Source organism: Amblyraja radiata, chromosome 21, assembly GCF_010909765.2.
Source record: "Amblyraja radiata isolate CabotCenter1 chromosome 21, sAmbRad1.1.pri, whole genome shotgun sequence".
NCBI lineage: Eukaryota > Metazoa > Chordata > Chondrichthyes > Rajiformes > Rajidae > Amblyraja > Amblyraja radiata.
Window position 1 is genome coordinate 31753328 of NC_045976.1, and position 25034 is coordinate 31778361.

The 25034-nt window shown below is 42.4% G+C and overlaps 1 protein-coding gene and 1 long non-coding RNA gene across 2 annotated transcripts in view; one reads left to right on the forward strand and one right to left on the reverse strand.

Moving 5' to 3' along the window:
- The first annotated feature begins 369 nt into the window (after window positions 1–369).
- On the forward strand, window positions 370–9231 carry LOC116985285. The gene is made up of 3 exons (XR_004415238.1): window positions 370–382; window positions 903–908; window positions 9096–9231. It is a non-coding gene; the product is annotated as an uncharacterized LOC116985285 (long non-coding RNA).
- Window positions 9232–10790: 1559 nt separating this feature from the next.
- LOC116985283 (choline/ethanolamine kinase-like) overlaps window positions 10791–25034 on the reverse strand; it is a 28809-nt gene continuing 14565 nt past the window's right edge. Inside the window, exons 3-11 of the mRNA XM_033039963.1 lie at window positions 20929–21042; window positions 18890–19023; window positions 16216–16320; window positions 15216–15274; window positions 13812–13899; window positions 13176–13284; window positions 12801–12907; window positions 11867–11948; window positions 10791–10905 (exon numbers count right to left, since the gene is read on the reverse strand). Coding sequence (XP_032895854.1) covers window positions 10849–10905; window positions 11867–11948; window positions 12801–12907; window positions 13176–13284; window positions 13812–13899; window positions 15216–15274; window positions 16216–16320; window positions 18890–19023; window positions 20929–21042 — 855 coding nt within the window. The 3' untranslated portion in view covers window positions 10791–10848. The remainder of the gene's footprint in view (window positions 10906–11866; window positions 11949–12800; window positions 12908–13175; window positions 13285–13811; window positions 13900–15215; window positions 15275–16215; window positions 16321–18889; window positions 19024–20928; window positions 21043–25034) is intronic.

Below are 25034 nucleotides of genomic sequence, written 5' to 3' on the forward strand. Positions count from 1 at the left end.
CTGCAGTCGGGTTCCAGTTAATCCTTTCCTGACATTGAATCATTTTATTTCCCTTGGCCCTTTTGTTGACTTAGCCCAGATAACATGAAACAGATTCACTTGAGCAAAGTGCTCATGCCGATAGATATAACATTGGCCAAATTAAACCCAAGAAAATAGTTGACCATTTTACCTTTTATCTTATATTTAAATTCTGCAAAACATGTCTAGAACTTGGTATTCCCCGAGGAAAGGATATGCTAAATGTTCAGACACATTCAAAGCGCCTCGAGTCCTTGGACTGGGAAGTGAATATTCCAGATATACTGATCTGGGCTGGTCCCTGAAGGGCAAGGAAATGTAAACTTCACCAAAGAGCCACAGAATGAAGGAACAGTTACTGGTTACTTGTGCCTGTTACTTATATGATATTCCCCCACCCTGCCAGTCCATAGGTTAAACTCCCATCCACTGCTCTACTTGTCCCAGCTGCTGGTATTCTGTTCTCACTCCGGCTCAGGTACAGCTCCTCCCTGTACTGTTATGTGGCAGCTTACTCAGCATTCCAACAGCAATGACCAGTGATTTATACCCACAGGAAGGTCATTTCAGATGGGCCGATGGATCTTCATACATTTACAATAACTGGTCAAGTGGGGAACCTAATAATCATGAAGGTGACGAAGACTGTGTGACCGTTAATCGTCATGGTAAGTTTAACAGTAAAATAAATGTTTTTTGATCGACGTTAATCTCAGAAACAGTATTGAACAGGTTACTTCAACAGACCTGGTGTTACACAGAACTGGAGTTACTTACAAGCAGTGAGAGGAGGATGTATGGGATGTAATACAGGAGCCAGGGGCCAAACACTCAGTGTAACTGTGCAGGTGGAATGTACAAGGGGGTAACACTGGAGTTAGAAGAAGGTTTCATCAACACACACTCTGACTGCACCTGACACCTCCACAAGAAGTGACTCCCTATATTTACAAGTCAAACTCACTGACCAAGTCAAGCTCACAGGCTCTGGCTCAAACAGATGAAACATTTAGACCAAATGGCAACAGAAAATGCTGGGAACACTCAGCAGGTCAGGCAGCATCTGTGGAGAGAGGAACAGAGATAATATTTCCATCAGTAACCTTCCCGTTTCCTCTGCAAAAATGCTACCTGACATACTGAGTATTTCCAGTTTTTTTTCTCCAGATTATCTCTATTGCAGCATTTTGATTATGAACTAACATGTAAGTGCATTCCCTGCTTCTAGGTGACGGTACTTGGAATGATCTCAAATGCGACACAAGTCTTCCTTTTGTTTGTTCCTACAAACTGTTCTGCGATTAGAAGACTCCAGAATCATCCACTCATCCTTTCCAGCAGTGGATCCAGTGCTTTGATTTCTTTGTAGCCGCTCTCACTGTCTGTGGTGACTGTATTCACTTAACTTCTTAGCCAATAATAAAGAGAACTGCATCATGAGCTGTGTGTTTGGTGTTGTGTGAGTCCAGGTTCTCGCAGCCTTCCTGTCCCACTGTTGCTTCCTCCCCACCTCTGCACTCAGTGCTGCGCTGAGGAGAAGGCGGCACAGAATTTGCAAAATGAACTAAAGATAGACACAAAGTGCGGGAGGAACCCAAAGGGTTAGGAAGCATCTCTGCGCAGACCTCAGCACAGCAATTTGGTTTATGTAATAGACCAACCTAGTGTGCATTGCTCAGCAGCACACTAACTGGCTACTCGCCTGAAATGGGTAAAATTGCATTCAAAATTGTATCTTAGTATTGGGAAAACTCAGGAGGGTAGCTGTGATGATAGGCACTTGGGGGGGGCGAGACTCTCATTTAGACTAAAAGTAGAGAGGGGAGATAGGCAGTGTGATGAGGTGGGGACGGTTGAGGTGATAGGTGAATGAGATGAGGTGGGGTGATGGCCAAATGGAGCTGAGAGATGGAGTTGGGAGACAGGGGCCGATGGATTTTCGGTGGAGACAGATAAGCAGTGAGATGAAATGGGCGGATTAAGCCAGGTGGGGGAGAGAGACTGGATGGTCATGTGGAGGCACAAGAGACTGCAGGCGCTTGAATCTGAGAAGTAAAGAAGATGAAAAGGGGAACCAGTTAAGTGATGTAAGATGGACAGGTGGAACTAGTTGGGGGAGGGAATAGGAGATACAGTAGGCTAAGTGGGTGGGTGTGATAGATGGAACCCAGTGGGGGAAGGAAACTACACTGGGTGATGGTGGACTGAAGGGGAGAGGGTTGACAAAACGACAGTGAGAAAATCTGGGTGAATCAGAATGAGAGAGACAGGTACACGGGGAGGGCGGGATACGTGAAATTGAAAAATTCAGTGTTAATACCATTGGGTTATAGATTACCCCAGTGGAATATAAGATGTTCCACAGATGCTCCCTGATCACTGTGATCATCAAGAAATGTTATTTTGCTGTAGATGACCACATCTGCAGTCACCCATGTCTCCGCATATCTAAGCAAAGTGACTCTTCCATCAAGAAGGAATGGAGCAGGCGCACGGCAACATCAGTCACCGGTTCTCCAAGAGACCAAATCTGGAGTATGGTGTACAATTTTGGTCGCCCAATTATAGGAAGGATGTCAACAAAATAGAGAGAGTGCAGAGGAGATTTACTAGAATGTTGCCTGGGTTTCAACAACTAAGTTACAGAGAAAGGTTGAATAAGTTAGGTCTTTATTCTCTGGAGCGCAGAAGGTTAAGGGGGGACTTGATAGAGGTCTTTAAAATGATGTGAGGGATAGACAGAGTTGATGTGGACAAGCTTTTCCCTTTGAGAATAGGGAAGATTCAAACAAGAGGACATGACTTCAGAATTAAGGGACAGAAGTTTAGGGGTAACATGAGGGGGAACTTCTTTACTCAGAGAGTGGTAGCGGTGTGGAATGAGCTTCCAGTGGAAGTGGTGGAGGCAGGTTCGTTGGTATCATTTAAAAATAAATTGGATAGGCATATGGATGAGAAGGGAATGGAGGGTTATGGTATGAGTGCAGGCAGGTGGGACTAAGGGTAAAAAGTTGTTCGGCACGAACTTGTAGGGCCGAGATGGCCTGTTTCCGTGCTGTAATTGTTATATGGTTATATGGTTATATGGTTATGTTTCCAAGTCAGACTGATGTGGACACATTTCTTCAACATCACCAGGTTTAAATCCTGGAACACCCTTCCCAACAACATGGAAATATCTTCACAAGATGAATGTAGCGTTCAAGGCAATCTCTTCCCACCACCTGGTTCAGGGAAACAAGGGATGGACAATTGCTGTCTTTGCTGGAGACACAAGAATGAAAAGTAAACCACTACAAAGTCTGAATTGGAACAGTCATGCTCACCCTTGGACCACCCAACACAATCCACCACTTTAAACCACTGTAACAGGCCCAATTCTCAACTGCTTTTCAAGGAAAACTAGCTTTGTGGAACTGTACCTCACGGATTGGGAGACTACTGGGTAGAGGAAGGTCAGAGATACAAAGTACATGAACACACACTGAACAAACACTGCTACAAGCCTGTGGGCCCAAAGATTCACGGGTTTGGTCCTGGACGTTGCCTTCCTCAATTGTTCCCCCTAAAAATCAATGATCATCATTTCTAGCACATGATTTAATTATGATTTGCACACCAATCTGTCAGTCACATGCAGCCCGTTGTTTAGTTATGAAATGGGACTGGACTGATCTGCAGCGAATTGCAAACATTTAAAAAATAAAATAAAGATTTAATACCAAACTGTTGGTCGAGAGATAGGATGGGCCCACGAGTTAAAATTCTAAATGGAACAGGGGTAACTTAAGATATTATACAGGAACTCACTCAAGTTGATTGGAGCAGGTTGTTTGAAGGAATAGGAATGTTGGGAAAGTGGGATGTTTTAAAGAGTGTGCTGACAAGAGTCCAGCACCTGCATGTTCCTGTTAGAGTGAAGGGCAAAGCAGGTGGGTGTAAGTGAGCTTGGATGACAAGATAAATTGAAGCTCTGGTCAAGAATGGGAAGGAGGCATGGGGCAGGAATAGGCAGCTGGGATCAAGTGTATCCCTGGAGGAGTTTAAAAGTGTAACCAGTGAAAGAATGGGGCCCCTCAGGAAACAAAGCGGTCAACTTTGTGTGTTAATGCTTTGGATGAGTGGATTGAGGGCTTTGTGGCAAGTTTTGCGGATGATACGAAAATAGGTGGAGGGGCGGAAAGTGCAGAGAAAGCAGGGACTCTGCAGAAAGATTTGGACAGGTTGGAAGAGTGGGCAGAGAAGTGGCAGACGGAATATAGTGTAGCAAAGTGTGGAGTTATGCATTTTGTTGGAATAAAGGCGTAGACTATTTTCTAAATGGGGTGAGAATCCAGAAATCAGAGGAGCAAAGGGACTTGGGAGTGCTGGTGCAGGATTCCCAATAAGTTAATCTGCAAGTCGAATCAGAAGTAAAGAAAGCAAACTCAATGCTAGCATTTATTCCAAGAGGGCTTGTATACAAAACCAGGGATGTAATGTTGAGTCTCTCTGCCGGTAAAGCCGCATTTGGAATATTGTGAGCAATTTTGGGCGCCATATCCGAGGATGGATGTGCTGGCTCTGGAGCGGATCCAGAGGAGGTTTACAAGAATGATCCCACAAATGAGTAGGTTAACCTACGATAAGCGCTTGTCGGCACTGGGCCTGTGCTCGCTGGAGTTTAGGAGAATGTGGGGGGATCTAATTAAAACATACAAATAGTGAAAGATGAGGAGAAATTTCTTTAATCTGAGGGTGGTGAATCTGTGGAATTCTTTGCCACTGAAGGCTGCGGAGGCCAAGTCAGTAGATATTTTTAAGGCAGAGATAGATTCTTGATTGGTACATGCGTCAGAGGTTATGAGGAAAAGGCAGGAGAATGGGGTTAGGAGATAGATCAGCCATGATTGAGTGGTGGAATTGACTTGATGGGCCAAATGGCCTAATACTACTGCTATTCCTAATGACCTTGTAACTGTGTGGAGCCACAGGAGATGACCAAGGTCCTTAATGAGTTTTTATCCTCAGTTTTTACCATTGAGAGACATGAAGACTGGGGAATTTGCAGCAGTAAATAGAAGTGTCTTGAGGGCAGTATTACGATTGAGGAGGTGCTGAAGGTCCTAATGCCCTTGAAGGTAGATAAATCTTCAGGGCCTGGTCAGATATAACTGAGGACATTGTGGGAGGATAGCGAGGAAATTACAGGTGCCCCAGGTGAGATTTATGAGTCATCATTAGGTACGGGTGAGGTGCCGGAAGACTGGAGGGTGTCAAATGTTGTGCTTCTATTTAAGAAGGGCTATAGGGAAACACCTGGAACTATCGGCCAATGAGTGTAACATGTGATTGGAAAGTTACTAAAGATTATAGGATATACATGCAATTAGATGGACAGGGGCTGATTAGGGATACACAGCATCCCTCAGGTTATGTGGGAGTTCGTGTCTCACAATTCTAAGCTTTTTGACGATAGAACAAAAAAGGTTAATGAGGGTAGAGCTGTAGATGTTGTAAAATTGGATTCCAGCAAGGCATTTGACAATGTTCCACATGGTATGCTGCTCTGGAAAGTTAGATTTCATAGGATATAAGGACAGCTGGCAGGCTGGATAGAAAATTGGCTTCATGGAAGGAAGCAGAGGGCGATGGTTGAAGGCTCCTTTGCGGACTGGAGGCCTGTGACTAGTGGTTTGCCTTAGTGTTTGGTGCTGGGCCCATTTGTCTTCTATTTCAATAATTTGAATGAGAACATAATCGGCATTAGTAAATGACACTAAAGTGTGTGACAGATGACACTAAAGTGTGTGGAATTGTAGATAGTGAAGATGGCTGTCAAACATTGCTCCAATATCTAGATCAGTTGGGCAGTTGGGCTGAGGAATGGTAGATAGAACTTAATACAGAGAAGTGTGAGATGGTGCATTTTGGGAAGTCTAACCAAGGCAGGACCTACACAGTGAATGGCAGGGTTCTGCGGAATGTTGTCATGCAAAGTGATCCAGGAGGGCAGGTATATAGTTCCTTGTAAGGGGCATCTCAGGTAGATAAGGTGGTCAAGAAGGCTTTTGGCACATTGGCTTTCATCAGTCAGACTATTGAGTATAGGAGATAGAAGGCCATGTTACTGTGGTGCAAGACATGGGTGAGGCCACATTTGGAGTATTGTGTTCAGCTTTGGTAGTCCTGTTATAAGAACGAACATCGTTAAGCTGGAAAAGCTGAGATTTACGAGGATGTCACTAGGACTCGAAGGGAAAATGTGAGCATTTATTCTTTATAGCGCAGGAGGATGACAGGTGATTTCATAGAGGTGAAAAAGATCATGAGTAGAATGGATAGGGTAAAGGCACAGAGTCTTTTATCCAGGGTAGGGGAATCAAGGACCAGAGGATGTAGGTTTAAAATTTGGTGGGAAAGATTTAATAGGAAACTGGAGGGGCAACTTTTTTTTTTATACAAAGGGTGGGAGGCCAATGGAACAAGTTGCTGGAGGTAGTTGAGACAGGTACTACTTTTAAGAAACATCTAGACAGGTACATGGATAGGATAGGTTTGTTTGTACGAGAATGGGCTAATTATGGTGACTTGGTCATTTTGATTCAGAAGTAGCTTTGTCATAGAAAACAGAGCTTTGATGCAGATCTGCGACCAATGGCATTCTGCGGGGATCTGCGCTGAGAATTCTTATTTGTGATATATATAAATGATGTGTGTAAATGCCGATTGGTTGGAAAGTCAGATTGTGGGTGACACTAAAATTGGTGAAGTTGCAGAAAGAGAGGAAGGCTTTCAAAGTGTACATTGGGATATAGATCAGCTACAGAAATAGGTGGCGAAATGGCAGATGAGCAAGTTTAAGATGTTGCACTCTGGGAGATCAAATGCCAGGGGAATGTATCTAGTTCATGGAGCCTTTAACCGCATTGATGTAGAAAGGGATCTTGGGATCTAAGTATATAGATCTCTGAAAATGACAACATAAGTAGATAGAGTGGTAAAGGAAGCATATGGCATGCTTTCCTTCAAAGATTGGGGCATTAAGTATAAGAATCAGGAAGTCATGTTGCAACACTATAGGATTTTGTTTAGGCCACATTTGGAGTATGGTGTGCAGTTCTGGTCGACCCATTACATGAAGGATGTGAAGATTTATGTGGGAGTGCAGAAGAGGTTTACCAGAATGCTGTGTGGGTTGGAGGATATTCACTATAAGGAGAAATTGGACAACTTTGGATTGTTTTCTCTTGAATGTCAGAGGTTGAGGGAAGATAGAAGTATTTTAAATTATGTCAATCCTAGATGGGGGTAGACATGGTGGAAATGTCAAATACTAGAGGGCATAACTTTAAGATGGGAAGGGCAAAGTTTAAAGGAGATGTGTAGGGCAAGTTTTACTTTACACAGATAACAGTGGTTACCCAGAACGTGCTGTCAGAAATGACAGTGGAACCACATATAATATTGCCAATTAACAGGCTTGATAGGTACATGAATATATAGCTGTCCATGGTACACAAAATTGCTGGAGGAACTCAGCGGGTGCAGCAGCATCTATGGAGCGAAGGAAATAGGCGACGTTTCGGGCCGAAACCCTTCCATTCTTGCTGTTTAGTATTCCCATCACATTCTTGTGAAATACTTCCTTGCGGTTAAGCTGCTCAGGATTCCATTAAATACACCATTTATTTGGAATTATGGCATATTGGTAAGGACTTTAGTGGATTGATGTTCACCAATTCACAAAGATCCCAGAATCAACTCAATGATCAAACCAAAGAAGAGCATGTGATGTTAAGTGGTAGATAATTTATTTTCTTGCAAATCATTTTTAAACAAATCAAACAGGAGTTTCTCTCAGACCCGAGCCAACTGTCAGTCCTGTGCATTGTAGAAGTAGGTAAACATGAAGGTAGAATTAAAAAGTGAAGATACCAGACATAACAACAGATGAAAAATAAAATAGATGTGATATTAGAGTTAGGGGAACAGTAATTACAACTGAACTTTTACTGTGTTCAGTGTATTAAGATTAGTTTCTGAAGGTATAGAAAATTAAAGATCAAATTAAACTACAAATGTCGTGTACAATTGTTAATTTGCAAAGATTAGCAAGGCTTTCAAGCAAAATACTTCTCAGATATGCAATCAGCAAAGATGCAACTGGCCAATACTTTGTTCTCTATAACAGAGATCATTTGAACTTTACCACGCAAGGGTTTGACAGTATAAATGGAGACATTGTTTTCCAATGGGGTGAAATCAAAGGTTCAAAGGTCAGTTTATTGTCACATGTACCAATTAATGTAGTGAAATCAGAACCAGTACCACAAATATGATCAAACACAAACCCATTGAACAACATGGGGGACACTTCTTCACTGAACCTGTTTATGCGTAACTCACCCCTACAAATAACTGCAACAGATAGTAGAGAATTGAGAAAAGTTAAAGAAATTGCAGGATTTGTTGGAATTAGAAGATGGAAGCAGTGGATGTGAAGGAAAAACATTGTACAAATCTCTTGGGCAGAATGGCCAGTGTCAAAGAGAATGTGGAGCAGAGAAAATCTATACTAATGGTTGGAATAAACATAATGGTACAATTCCAACTTTAAAATATGTGGTCACAAAATTCTTCCTCACAGAATTTGCTTCAATTCTGTCAAGTCCATGAAATTGAGATGGGATAAGTTTAGCTCAGATGGTTTACATATGCTGGTTACCTGAATGGAATACCAGCTCCAAGATGAATATGAATCAATAATCCACTAAAGCTTCACTGAAGGTCACAGTTATGACACATACACTGAATGATTGTACACCACACCACTTTATTTAATGTCAATAATGATGTAAAATGAATGGGCCCAGACATAGAAAGGATGATCAAATTAGATTAACTAACAGATCTTTGCTTCCCAAGACAGGTGGAATGATTTGCTTGGTGACACCACATCTTGTTGTTTTCTTCCCTACAAGCTATGATAAAAACTCTGGCAAAACCTTTGTTCAGTTGCCACACCTTGGGAATGACAAAGGCTGGGGCGTGGGGGTGGGGGTGGGGGTGGGGGTGGGGGGGGTGGGGTTAAGGAGTAGACTGCAAGAGCCAAGCTGATGTTCATCGCAGTTTTAATGTGCCGCTTCCCATCTCCCACCCACACCTCATATCTGGCATCTGGTGGTATGAAAAAAAATCATAGTAACTGACAAAACAGTAAAATGGTTCTGGAACATTTGGGACTTTGGTACAGCTGGGTGGCAGATTTTTTCATACAATTGGATGTTATTCCAGTTAACTCTCAACTCACTTACAAAAACATTACACAATACAGTGGTATAACAAGCTTTCCAGTGGGCTCAGGTCCCTTTAAGAAGAGTGCATGGACTGAGGCCGGTGTGAACCAGGTGCCAAACGATTGGGGCAGCAGATTATGGTGTGTTACTATTGCTTCCATTGGTTGAAGGGTGAACAGCCAGAGGAAGAGACTCAATCTGTAAACACAAGTTTCACAAGAGTGAAACTCCCAACATATTGAACAGGGTCTGGAATGATTGTAGACTTGCACAATGCCTCGTATGCATAATTCCTTAACCTGATATTAAGAGTGAAAGAACAACTCGTACTTGTTTATTTGAGTTAATTAGCGAGAATTCAGTGCTTAACACGAGTCTGTCTATACACATATACATACACACACACACACACACACGGTTAGTAGCATGAGTGACACCAAAATATGTCCTTAGAATGAGCTAATACAAGCTTTAATTATTGAGGTGAACAACTGTTCTTCATTTCTAAACCATGATCAGAAGCAGGGACAAAAGAATGGAAGCAGGTCATGCAACCGAGAGATAAAAATTAGAAATGTAAGTCATTGAACTGACACACAATTCTTTCTCCATCCATTGATATTACCGAGAAATTATAATGTTGAGAATTTTTTCTCATCAAGTTTCCACTATTTGTTTATCTTTCCTGAGTAGGAACCTGGGCAGATCTTCCTTGCAACTGTACCAACCTCAGCACAGTATTCTATACCACATATCAAACTAGTTTGCATTGTTTAACTGTACTCATTTTATTTTCATCAAATGGTGTGGAAACATATTCAAACCGACACCCAATTACTTCTGTGGTTATGTGAACTCTTCCATCAAAAACAAAGAGGGTAACAGGTGCACTGGAACACCACCCACGGGTTATGTTTCTAATAAATGGCTAATGTGGAGTCATTTCTTCTTTACCATCATGTTTAAATCTTAGAACACCCTACCCAACAACTTTGAAATACCTTGCAGCATTCAAGATAATCTTTTGTCACCTGTTTGATAGCACTTAGGGATGACAAGTGCTGGCTTTGCCAGAGACACCATTAACTTAAATCATCAAAGTAAACCCCAAGGTCTTAATCAGTCCAATCAGACCATCTTAATCAAAATATCCAGCACAAACGGCTACTTAAAAGCACTGTCGTGACAAGGAAAACCAGCCTTGTAGTTCATGTGTTGGGAGACAGCTGGAGCATGAGGACGGAGATACACAGTACAAGAACACACACAAGAAACATATTGCTACAAGCTCCTGCACGATCATCTGTGACCCAGGGTTTCACAGGACTGGAGATTAACTTTCTCAACCACAGCCCTTCCAAGAAGTCCATGATCACCATTTTTAGTCTGTGATTCGAGTTCATCGAACTACATTTGTGTGATTTCAAAGTGCAGTCACTGATCAGGTTTAAAATGGTCCTGGACTAATTTGAAGCAAAATGCAATTTTAAAAAATAATTAATAACAGAAACGTGCTAAATTCCAAGCAGTGCTAGCACTGTACAGCAAGTCAACCAAGTATTCTCTTCTGATCAAAGTAGGCTTCCAGTCTATACAGGGCATAATCCTGAAACAAAAGAGACATCACCTTAGTTCTTCAGAGAGCACAAAGCAGAATCATCTCCAATTTATAAAGTGGGAAGCAAGTGAGTGGGTGAGCCAGTCAAGGGAGGATGCTGTGGTGGAGGGGAGGGACAGTGCAAGGCAGGAGGGCAGGCAAGGATGGGAAAACAAGATGCAGGAGCAGGCTAAATTGGTCAATTGTTCATCCTCCACGATTCAGTACTATCATGGCTGACAAACTCTTGGCATCAACATCAATTTTCCCCCATTCCACCTCATCTTCAGTGCAAATGTCGGAATATATTTTAGGTGACATAGACACCATCTCCACCCTATGAGAGAAGGAAATCTATTTTCTGTCCAAAATGAGCGGCCGTTATTCAAAATATGCTCATGTTACAGATACCCCCACAAGGGAAGATAGCCTCTTTCAACATTTGTCAACTATTTCATCGGGGGATATTCTGAATGAACTTTCTCTGTACCATCTCCACACCCCATACCTCTCACATAAGGGACCAGGATCTCACGAACCTTCCCAACTGCTTGCATATTAACTTTTTCACGTATTCCACTCCCCAAACCATTTACAACAGTTTTCAAACTTTTATCCAAAATAGATAACCCCATTTTCCCACAGCAGTCTTCATCTCCCACTTCATCTCCCACTCACTACATCCTTTGTGAGCTGTGCACTCTTCAACTTGCTAACCCACTTTGTCTCATCAGCAAATGCCCGTCATTTCATCCCGATCAAAACTGTAGATTATATATAGTTGCACCAGCTACCGATTGCCAATCCAGAAAAGAACCATTTACTCATGTCGGTTAGCCATTTCACATCCCTTGCCAATGTATAACCCCATTCCTGTCCTCTCTTAACTTATGCACAAGAATGGGAAGACAAAAAAGATGAGGTAGTGTGTAATGAGAGGCAGAAAGACACACAGACACACATAACTCACCATGTAACCGAACTCAATTGTGGAAAGCTTTGCTTGTATAATAGCCCAGAGTGCCCACAGGTAGTGAGAGGCTAGGGCATACCTTAAGAAAGTAATACATAGCATCAGTTAGTTAAAACAGAAAAAAAACCCTTCATTGGCCCAACTTCCCACAATTTCATTCTAAATCTGGCGTTATTACTGACAAACAACTAATCAATCCTGTCTGAAGAAGGGTCTCGACCCAAAACATTGCCTATTTCCTTCACTCCATAGATGCTGCCTCACTCGCTGAGTTTCTCCAGCAATATTGTCAACAATCCATCCCAAACATCATGCACAGGTCACTGTAAAACAGCACTAGAGGAGTTTTACTACGAGTAATACACAGCTTTAGGTCAGTGTTCTCCAGTCTCCTTAAACGGGTTGGAGAGGTACTTTGGAGCTGAAAGTGGTTGGGAGGGAGGGGAAGCAGTGAGTCAGTGAGACTGTAAACGTAAAGGTGAGATTGTGGCAAGAGGTTGGAGCTGCACTGTAAGTATTCATGGGAGGCAAAAATCACCGAGGCAGATAAGAAATATATTCCAGGAAAGGCCTCACTCTACTTTGTTCAACATGAAATACAAAACAGAGGCTATAACTCTTACTACCCAAGATGTGCTTTAGCATTTTCTGTATTAAAAGGTCAGTGCCCTCTGGGGCTTTCAATCTTGCTACCATGGCTCATGACTCCATTTAGCATGAACATCTACCTCATAAGAAGAGTAAGAGGTCTTCAGGTTTCACATGGAGAGTAGATTAAACAGCATCAGCCAAGTCCACCAATCTTTAGATTCTAGCAGTTACTTGTGCAGAAAAGCACAGTTTAGCTGCCAGCCTCACCATCCTTATATCCCCACTGTTATAAAACCTCTCACTAACTTAACCCCCTGATTATTCCATACAAGTGCCCAACCTGTTGATCTCAATGATCATCTCTTCTTCAATTTTCAACTGATCATCATGCACCGAGTCCCCTTTATTCCCCGAATATTCAGAAAGGTAATGTCTGATGAAGTGAAGCTGAGGAGAAATAAGAGTTTAAAGTTATTTAAGTGAAGTAGACAAATCACATTTGCTGTTAATGGAAGTTGACCCTGAATGTTTTTGAGACATGAAGAATTCCTGATGGCAAGATTCTCAAAATCAAGAAACAGCTTCTGAAAGCGTTTCTTTAGAGGCCTAACATTGACTTGTGTGACCAATGCCAGATGTTGTGGTAAGAGGAAGAATTTCCCTTCCTTTTTCACCTTGTGTAGATACCCAAAGACCAGCTTGCTGTTGTCAATACCTGCTGCTGTCGGTTAGGATAATTCTCCATATTAGCTTTGAAGAAAGGCCACTGATCATAAGTGTAGTCATACATCCATTCACAGAAGTGATTCCCAATGTCAAAGCCCCTGCGAACAAAGACAAGGCAGAAGGTACACGTTAAGCAGCAGTCCTCCCTTTCCCCCGCGCTCGCCCTCCAACAGGAACCCAGATTCCCATTGCAACCCATAGCCCCATCACTCCTCCCCAACCAGGGAAAGCTAATAGTTAAGCCCCCAAAGAGTGATTGCCATTGAGGGCAGTGGTCAGATCCAACCTAGTTGCATGACCAAAACGATAAATAGCCTGTCCAGAACAAGATTATGTCACCTGCAAATATGGCTTGGCTCTAGCTAATATCGCCAAAACCAGAATGTATTGGTGGTTTCCAGTTCGTACTTATCTGTGGTTTTTGGGGAGGGGGTGGAGGAAATTGGGGAAGGAGAGAGGAGTGTTTCTTGGTCACTTGTCTGAAGTATCCAGCCTGATACCTATCCATATTCTCCAGGGATGCTGCCTGACTCGCTGAGTTACTCCAGCCCTTTGTGTAAATCTTTGGTACCCATGTTCGTGTTGGAGACTTCGGATCTTAGCCTAATAGCTCAGAGGTCATTACCTGTAGTTGTAGCTGCTGTACTCAAAATCAATCAGCATCAATTTATCTGTGGATGTTGCGTCTTTGTCCGCCAAATAGAGAATATTACCTTGAAAAGGGGAAACAAGGTAAATCAGAAAAAGCATTCAGCAACATTTCAAGAATCTTCTCCATACTGATTTAGAATAGGTACATGGATTTTGAGGGGTTTCATTTTTTTCTCATCAATGTACCATGTCTCTACCCCTTTCCATAGGGACCACTCCCTTAATTCCTTGGTTCACTCATCCCTTCCAACCCAACCCAAACCACCTCTTTCCAGGTATTTTTCCTTGGAACCGCAGGAGGTGCAACCAGGGATCCATCCAGGTTAGTCAGGGTATTGAGTATAGAAGTTGGAACATTATGTTACCTTTGGGTTCAGTTTTGGTCACCCTACTACAGGAAGGACGTCAGAGCTGGAAAGAGTGAGGAGCAAATTTATGAGAAGGTTACCAGGACTGGGGGCCCGAGCTGAACGTCGAGCAGGCTAAGACTTTATTCCATGGAGGGCTGGAGACTAAAGGGTGATCTTTTAAAAATATAATACCATGAGGGGAATAAATAGGGTGAATGCACGGAGTCTTTTACCTGGCAGAGGGGAAATCAAGACCAGAGAATATAGATTCAAGGTGAGAGAGGAAAGATTTAATAGGACCCCGAGGATCAGCTTTTTCCACACAGAGGGTGGTGGGTATCTGGAACGAACTGCCAGGGGAGGTAGTTGAGACCAGTACTAGTACAATATTTAAAAGACATTTGAACAGGTACATGGATAGGAAAGGTTGAGGGCTATAGGCCAAACACAGACAGGTGGGATGAACATCTTGGTTGGTTTGGCTGAAGGGCCTAGTTCTGTGCTGTATAACTATGACAAATGGAAGGAGGAATTGAGAGGGCTATCAAGCAGCCTTAGATCTGCGCTTCGATTCTTTGTCTGGATTCTTCCAAATTCAAACAGCTCAAAATTTCATGTTAGCCTTAGGGTGTGTCCAGAAGCCTCACCACACTTTTAAAAGCAACCCACTTTCAGGACATCCCTTTATCTGCAAACATCCTACTCCAAGTTCCTGTCTAATACCATCAAGGTTGGCACTGTCCCAATTCAAAATGTTAACTTCTGGACCTCCCCTGACTTTAACTATTATAAAGCCAACAGAACCATGGTCGTTGGTCCCAAAAGACCTCAGTCATTTGCCTTGCATTACTACAGAACAGTAATGTGTTCAGACACACTACTAAGGGAACAATATAGCTCTGAACAATAATTGACCAGAACTAATTGCAAAACATTTGGTTGATACTGCAGTCTGTCACAGCTCAGCTGCTCATTCTGTCAATTAAAAGCCCCCCCCGATAGAATACTTATTTATTCTACACCTTTACCTTCCTGTACATCATTATGACAAAAAACCACAGGTGACCATGTGGCTTCAAGAAGCGACCTGAAAGAGAGGGATTTTAAAAAAATCACAAAATTAGCATATGACATTGATTTCTGAGAGTGAGAAAGAACAGGAAAAGATGAAAAAGTATTAACCTCAAGTTTCTGCCAATAACCATATAACCATATAACAATTTACAGCACGGAAACAGGCCATCTCGACCCTTCTAGTCCGTGCCGAACACATAATCTCCCCTAGTCCCATATACCTGCGCTCAGACCATAACCCTCCATTCCTTTCCCATCCATATAACTATCCAATTTATTTTTAAATGATAAAAACGAACCTGCCTCCTCCACCTTCACAGGAAGCTCATTCCACACAGCTACCACTCTCTGAGTAAAGAAGTTCCCCCTCATGTTACCCCTTAACTTCAGTCCCTTAATTCTCAAGTCATGTCCCCTTGTTTGAATCTTCCCTACTCTCAGTGGGAAAAGCTTTTCCACGTCAACTCTGTCTATCCCTCTCATCATTTTAAAAACCTCTATCAAGTCCCCCCTTAACCTTCTGCGCTCCAAAGAATAAAGCCCTAACTTGTTCAACCTTTCTCTGTAACTTAGTTGCTGAAACCCAGGCAACATTCTAGTAAATCTCCTCTGTACTCTCTCTATTTTGTTGACATCCTTCCTATAATTAGGCGACCAAAATTGTACACCATACTCCAGAATTGGCCTCACCAATGCCTTGTACAATTTTAACATTACATCCCAACTTCTATACTCAATGCTCTGATTTATAAAGGCCAGCACACCAAAAGCTTTCTTTACCACCCTATCTACATGAGATTCCACTTTCAGGGAACTGTGCACAGTTATTCCCAGATCCCTCTGTACACCTACATTCTTCAATTCCCTCCCATTTACACCTACAATGACCAACATCCTCCGATTATTGTCTGGTCAAATAATAAAGCAATGATTAAAGTAAAGTTAAATTCTTACTTTAAACTCGCCAACTCTCCTGGCAGGTTGAAAGTCTTCAGTTTATTAAACTTTTTCACATGTGCCTCTCTGACGAATGTCAATCCCATTATCTGCTTGAGATACCTTAACAAGAGGAGAGAGATGGTCTTTAATAAAACTACTTAAATTATGAACACAAGACCACTGGCTCGCCCCCGATTAAGCCTGCATCAGACAATCTTTTGAAGCAAAAATAAAGATGGACATTTATCCCTTCAAACCTCCGCCATTCAAAATGATCATTCGAAAGGCTCACCCCTTCATTTCATTACCTTATTTTCTATTCACCATGCAGGACCCGGTGCAAGGACTAGGCCTCTCCCTCCCCCGGCTCCAGGCCGCTCGGCCCGTTCACCCCACAGCCCCCGCCTCAAATACAACTTCATGACCGACATGGGGGGGGGGGGGAAGAAAAAAGGAAGAGGAGGAGCCAGAGGGCTGAGGGAGAGCTGAGAAGGGGAGGAGACAGTAAGGGCTACCAGAAATTGGAGAAGTCAAGGTTACGGAGGGAACGGTCTTTGCAGAAAGCAGGAGATGGGAAGATGTGGCGAGTGGTGGGGTCATGTTGGAGGTGGCGAAAATGATGGAGGATTATTTGTTGTATGTGACGGCTAGTAGGGTGGAAGGTGAGGCCTTGTTATGAGTGGGGGGGGGGGATGGGGAGAGAGAGCAGTGTCACGGGGTATGGAAGAAACCATGGTGAGAGCCTCATCTATAGTAGGGGAGGAGAACCCCCGTTCCCTGAAGAATGAGGAGATCTCCGATGCCCTGGTGTGGAACACCTCATCCTGGGGGCAGATGCGGCGTAGACGGAGAAATTGGGAGTAGGGGATGGAGTCCTTACAGGAAGCAGGGTGGGAAGAAGTGTAGTCTAGATAGCCATGGGAGTCAGTGGGTTTAGAGTGGATGAACTCCCCTTCTCAGCTCTCCCTCAGTCCTCTGGCTCTTCCTCTCTTCTTCCCAGCCCCCCCCCCCCCCCCCCCCCCCCGCTGAGTTTCTCCAGCACTTTTGTCTACCTTCGATTTTCCAGCATCTGCAGTTCCTTCATAATCATTTTGGTGACTCTTGATTTCACTCCTCTATGGATCCAAGTGACACATTTTCACTTCAATACTCCAGATGCAGTCTCACCTGGGTTCTGCATGATAGCAGCAAGGCATTCTTAGTGTTTGTGCTGAACATGATACCAAGTTAAACTGATCTCATCTGCCTGTGCATGATCCATATCTCTCTATATTCTGCACTTCCATGCGCCTATCCAAAAGCCTCCTAAATGCCACTATCACATCTGCTTCCACTATCACTCCTCATAGTGTGTTTCAGGACCCCACCACTCAAAAAAAAGACCCTCACGTCTCCATTAAACGTTCCTCCTATCATCTTATACCTATTCCCTCTATTACCACTCTGGGAGAAAAAGGTTCTGACTGTCTACCCTACCTATGCATCTCAATTTTATATTCCTCTATCAAGTCTCCCCTCAATCGTTGTTGTTCCAGAGAAAACAATCCAAGTATATCTAACCTCTTTCGGCAGCCGAAACCCTCTAATCCAGGCAGCATTCTGGTAAACCCTCAACAAAGCCTCCACATCTTTCCTGTAATGGAATGACCAGAGCTGTATGTAATACTCCAAATGCAGTCTAACCAAAGTTCTATTGAGCTACATCATGACTTCCTGACTCTTATATTCAATGCCCCTAGCAATGAAGGCAAGCATACCATGCGCCTTCTTAACCACACTATTTTCTTATGCTGCCAACCTCTAAGAGCTATGAACTTGAACTCCAGGATCCCATTGCATATCTATGCTGTTAAGGATCTTGCCATTAACTGTATACTCTCTCCTTACATTCAACCTCCCACATTGCAACACATCACACGTGCTCCGGTTAACTCGATCTGATATTTCCCCATCCATTTCTGCAGTTGGTCTATATCCCGCTGTATCTTCCGACAGCATTCCTCACCACCTGCATCTCCATATCACAAACAGCAAGGGTCTCAGCATAGATCCCTGCAGAACTCCATTGGTCACAGAGCTAGAGCCAGAATATCTACCATCCATCACAACCCTCCTATCAATACACCAGCTCTGAATGTATATGACCAAGTCATCATGAAACCCCTACATCTTAACTGCTGGATCAGCCTACCCGGAGGGTCCTTATCAAATCCTAACTAAAATCCACTGCCAACAATCTCCTTCATCACTTTCAATCTCCTTCATCACCTCCTCAATAAAACACTCTATCAAGTTAATAAGACATGACCTGCCACATACAAGCATCTTTCAATCAATGCTCCAATTTGGGTTCTGTAAAGGATAAGGAATTTACACATTTCCAGGTCTAGATCCGGTCTTATAAAATGCACAGCAAACGAGTTCTACTATTTTTCCTTGCATTGCGCTTAACAATTTATCAAATCCATTTGGCTTCACGGAACAGTAGCCCTGTTGGGGTACTTACATTGGCAGTTCAATCTTTCTGGTTTCAGATCGGCTCATTTTTATTTGAACAAAAGGTTTGGAGGGTATGTTTATTTGAACAAAAGGTTTGGATGGTGATGGTGATAAGAGACCAGCTCATACCCATGTTTAGTAGCAACAAGACAAAGCAAGACTATTCAAAGACAACATTTGTCAGTCATACCTGTCCATAGTCTCAAACAGCCACTTTGGTTCTTTGTTGAAGGGCATGACCATTCCGTGGAATCGAGACATTTTTACTGCTATCTCTGCTGAAATATCTGGAAGTCCCAACTCTTCAGTCAGCAGTCGACGGCTCTAGTCAGACAGATTGAGGATGCCACATTAAATATATGCAACTTTCCAGCCCATCCTTCATAATAAGTGCACAACCTCACTAATATAGGCATCACTCAACTACAAGAAGAAACTTGAGAAATGGGGGGCTAAAAGGTGCAGGAAAATTTTGGTTTCACATGTTCCTAGTTTGGCACCAACTACCATCAGCAGTAGCCAAATGAATTCTGAAGTGTGTAGACACATCCTATCTGCTCAAGTTCAAACAATTGCCTCAAAACTCATTGGCCGGCAGTTCATTCTACATCAAGACAATCATCCCAACCATATTGCTAAAGCAACAGAGGAGTTTTTCAAAGCTAAAAAATGGTCAATTTTTGAGTGGCCGTCAATCACCAGATCTGAACCCAATTGAGCATTCCTTTTATATGCTGAAGAGAAAACTGAAGGGGACTATCCCCCAAAACAAGCATAAGCTAAAGATGGCTGCAATACTGTCCTGGCAGAGCATCACCAGTGAAGACACCCAGAAACTTGTGATGTCCATGCATCGCAGACTTCAAGCAGTCATTGCATGCAAAGGATATGCAATAAAATACTAAACATCGCTACTTTCATTTACATGACACCTGTGTCCCAAACATTATGGTGCCCTGCAATGGGGGAGGGGGACTATGTATAAACACTGCTGTAATTTATACGTGGTGAAACCAAAATGGATAAAAATGGCCTTTGTTAAAATCTGACAATGTGCACTTTAACCACTTGATTTTTTCTAGTACAAATCTCAAATTGTGGAGTTCAGAGGCAAATAAATAAATGATGAGTCTTTGTCCCAAATATTATGGAGGGCACTGTGACTGAAACAGGTGAAGGATCAGGAATTATTCAGTACCATCCCATCTAAAATATCTATAATAGAATTAAGGTCTGCTGCTCAGCCTTTTGGGCATTATGCTATATTCAGCACACTCCTAAATGCTATAGAATGCTGTGTAACCCAGTTGTACAAGGACATCACTAAAGTGACAATCTTATAGCAACGACACTTTAAAACAGCAGCTATATACTATATACTCCAAGCATTCAGATGAGCAAATTTAAGGTGGTTTTGATCTGGTACATGTCAGACAGTATCTCTGGAGAACGTGCAACAGTGACGTTTTATGTCTGAAGAAGGGTCTCGACCCAAACCGTCACCTATCCATGTTCTCCAGCAATGCTGTCTGACCGGCTGAGTTACTCCAGCATGTCGTGCCCTTTTAAGGATAAAGGTTCTGTTTGCATAAAGAATCTGAAGAACTTCCAATCAATGGAGTAAGAACACTAAAATTAATTGGTTTTGCTTCCATTCATAGTGTTGTAAACATTTACATTAAATTGGGAAGAATATGAACAAATATGTCTTTTTGCAAGAATGCACAATGAGATGATACAGGAATGACACTTGTCCACATGCTAAAGAATATTTTAGACATTGCTTCACTATTGCTTAAATGGAGTTCTTTATCACATCTGGTCTATAAATGCTGCACAGATCTAATCTCCCACCAGCTGCACAACATAGAGGTTAGCAAAGGAAACAAACCAGGTCCACCCATACTGAAGCATGGTCTGGACTGACAATAACAAGATCTTAAAATAATTGTGTGAAGGAGATGAGAAATAAGAGGACATGCTACAAAGAGAATGCACAAGTTAATTTCATTTTTGGCCACTTACTATGCCAGCAGGTTCAATACCACCTCCAACTGCCAATTCTAGTCAACAAGCCCAATGCAGTAAACCATTTGCAACCAGTTCAGCAAGGCCTCTGATGAGTAGGGTATCCCCATAGAGGATGAATGACTGTACATGGATGCTGCAAATGGTACAGGAATAATTTTCAAATTTTAAAAGTAACACAGGAGAGAAATAACTTCATACTGGAATGTATTGCTCCAAACGTCCCCGCGGAAACACTCCATATAATCTTGGTCCCAAGGCACGTTCTGCCAATACAGCAAACATCACGCTCTCCAGTACCAGAGAATCCACACCCTGCGAGGGACAACAAAAATGCCTACTGTCAAAACAGCAAAATTCACATCCATTAGGATGACCACTACTTTCTGGAAATGGCTTTTGAAAACAGGCAGTTTACATTAGATAATAGATTAGCAATTTAAACAGCATCAGGTTAGAAATTATGCAGCATAGAAATAGGTCCTTTGGATGTACATGCCATCAAGTGCTTACCTATACATTAATCCCATTTACTTGGTCTAAGGTTTATGCACTGATTCTAGTGCTCGCCTAGAAACAAATATGGATATACCTGCCTCCACAACCTTCTCAGATAATAAATTCCAGATTGCATTCATGCTCTTGGGATGATGGGGGGGGGGGGGGGGGGGGGGGGGCGGGCAGGCATTTTTCTCAGATCCTCCTTATCCAAAAGTTATGTCATCTGGTATTAGATACCTCTGATGTCGGTTGAAATTTCTAATATTTTCCGACTTGGGACCTTCATAATTTTGTATACCTCCCTCAAGCCTGCGCCTCCCCCCCCCCCCCCCCCCCCCTCCCCCAACCCCTTCAGCTTCTTCTACTCCATAGAAAACAAACCTAGTATTTCCAGTTTCTCCTTGCTCCTACATTGTAGTGACTAAAACTGTGCCATATTCCAAATGTGGCCTAATTCATGGGAACCTAATTTATGCAACCTCACTGGCTAATCCAGTCATGTATCCATATGGCATCTTCTACCATATTATGAATCCAGGCTGCCACCTTCAGGAATCAGATTTAGTTTAGAGATACAGCTTGGAAATAGGCCCTTCAGCTCACCGAGTCCACATCGACCAGAGATCACCCTAGTTCTATCCTAAACTAGGGTGATCTCTGACTAGTTCTATCCTAAACATTTACAGAAGCCAATTAACCTGCAAACCTGCACGTCTCTGGAATGAGAGAAGAAACCAGAGCACCTGGAGAAAACCCACATGGTCACAGGGAGAACAAACTCCATACAGAGAGCACCCAAAGTCAGGATTGAACCCAAGTCTGTGACACAGAAAGGCAGCAACTTTCTGCACCACCATGCTGCCCTTATACACCAAGGACCCTCTGTTCCTCAGAACTGTCCATCAGTCAAGATGTTTGCCCGACCCTTTAGTCCTCCCAAACGACACCACACTGCAAGATTAAATTCCATCTGCCATTACTCTACCTTTGACTTAAACCAGCATCTGCAGTTCTTTCCTACACATTACCAGCTGATCAATATCATCCTAAAGCCCACAATTACAATCCTCACCAACACCTGTGTCATGTCAAATCAATTTTCACGAATCTACTTTCATAATAATTGAAATGATATAGACAATAAATAAAGGTCCCAATACTAGGGCCTGTGGTACATTACTTCCCACAGGCTTCCATTTCACCCTCTATCATCAAGCTGGCTTTGGATCCAATTTGCCAACTTCCCCTGAATCCCATGTGCTGCAAACATTGGATGAGTTTCCTACATGGACCTTTGTCAAAGACCTAACTGAAGTATATAAACTGCACTGCTCTCATCAATACATTGTTGCCTCTTCAAACAAAAGAAAACAAGTGGTTAAACGGGATGTCGCACTAAAATGACACTGCATTCCTGCCTTTCCAAATACAGTAATTACAATGTTTTTCAGTCATTTCATTCGGACTCAATAAATAGTCCATGAATTATTTGGTTTATCACCATTCCTTTGCTTGAATAAGGGCACCACGTCAACTTTCTTCTAATCATGTTATTTCACCCATGGGCAGCAAAATTAAACACATCAGGGTCCCAGCCATCTCCTCCCTTTCATAGTAACTTTGCCCATTTTAAGCTTGCAAAAGGCATGCAAATAGCATCTTCATGCATAAAATGCTCCAGAATTCCAATATTATCCTCCCAAAATCTCTCCAAATACAATATCCTTCTCTTTAGGGAATAGAAATAAATATTATTTTAAAACTACACTTTCATCAACTGTGAGCACATATTGCATTTTTGGATCCAAATGGCACTTACTTGTTACCCCCAACCCTTCATACATCTCAAATGCTTTTGGATTTTCCTTTTTGATTTGCACCAGTGGTACTTTGGTAACTCACATTTCACTGCACCAATTGGTGCATGTGACAATAAATGTCCTTTGCCCCTTGTCTATAGATTTCTTCATTTGAACAATATGTAGCTCAAGATGGGCAATAAAAGTGTTTTACTTCACCATCCTAGTGTACATTCCCAGGACATGTATAACATCTCTAATGGGCACTACTCTTGCCAAGATCCCTAATTAGATACAAAGTAAAACTCTCCAGACATCAAACATGGCCAGGATGTCATAGGTTAGATACAAATCTAAATATATTCCCTTTCTGCACATTTTGCTTAATGCATGTGGCTACATGAATGGCCAAATTTAAAAATGGGAAATATACATCAGAAAATGACCCAAGTTTAATTTGGAAACTAGAGATATCATTAGCTAGTAAACAAAACTCCAATCATATTCTTATCACAGTAATGAGCAATTAATGCAGGATGCCTGCATTGATAAAGCAGGATCAGTTAGCTGCAGAACCATTAGAACATGCATCAAGAGGAGCCATTAATTTTAGTTGGGGACTGGGTAACATGGGATATGGCTTGAAAGTAAAATGAGGGAAGTAGGACCAGGTGTGTATTGGGCCTCTGGTGTGATAAACATATCCACAGGCTTTTCACACTAGAGAAGCAAGAAAGAGATGGGAGTTTTAGGCCAGGAATATAGCAGAGCAAAGAATTGTCCATCTTAGAACTAAAAGTGGAATAAAATATACATGAATAAAAGGTATTAAGTGGGTCCATTGTTTGGTGCTATTCACAAGAGTATTTTCACATGACTTGAAATCACAAGCACACAAAATTATGTTGCAATTCCCAAACTCTAATATTGCTTAATGAGAAACCAAGTAGTAAAATGAAAGCTGATAACTCAGGACCATAAAAATACTTCAGCATACAGTGGCTTGCAAAAATTTTCATACCCCTTGAACTTTTCCACATTTTGTCACGTTACAACCACAAACGTAAATGTATTTTAATGGGATTTTATGTGATAGACCAACACAAAGTGGTGCATAATTGTGAAGTGGAAGGAAAATGATACATGGTTTTCAAATTTTTTTACAAATAAAAAACTGAAAAGTGTGGCGTGCAAAAGTATTCAGACCCCCTGAGTCAATACTTTGTAGAACCACCTTTCGCTGCAATTACAGCTGCAAGTCTTTTGGGGTATGTCTCTATCAGCTTTGCACATCTAGAGACTGAAATTTTTGCCCATTCTTCTTTGCAAAATAGCTCAAGCTCAGTCAGATTGGATGGAGAGCTTCTGTGAACAACAATTTTCAAGTCTTGCCAGAGATTCTCAATTGGATTTAGGTCTGGACTTTGACTGGGCAATTCTAGCACATGAATATGCTTTGATCTAAACCATTCCATTGTAGCTCTGGCTGTATGTTTAGGGTCGTTGTCCTGCTGGAAGGTGAACCTCCGCCCCAGTCTCAAGTCTTTTGCAGACTCTAACAGGTTTTCTTCCAAGATTGCCCTGTATTTGGCTCCATCCATCTTCCCATCAATTCTGACCTGCTTCCCTGTCCCTGCTGAAGAAAAGCATCTCCACAGCATGATGCTGCCACCACCATGTTTCACAGTGGGGATGGTGTGTTCAGGATGATGTGCAGTGTTAGATTTCCGCCACACATAGCGTTTTGCATTTAGGCTAAAAACTTCAATTTTGGTCTCATCTGACCAGAGCACCTTCCTCCACATGTTTGCTGTGTCCCCCACATGGCTTGTGGCAAACTGCAAACGGGACTTCTTATGGCTTTTTTTCAACAATGGCTTTCTTCTTGCCACTCTTCCATAAAGGCCCGATTTGTGGAGTGCACGACTAATAGTTGTCCTGTGGACAGATTCTCCCACCTGAGCTGTGGATCTCTGCAGCTCCTCTGCAGCTGCTTCTCTGATCAAT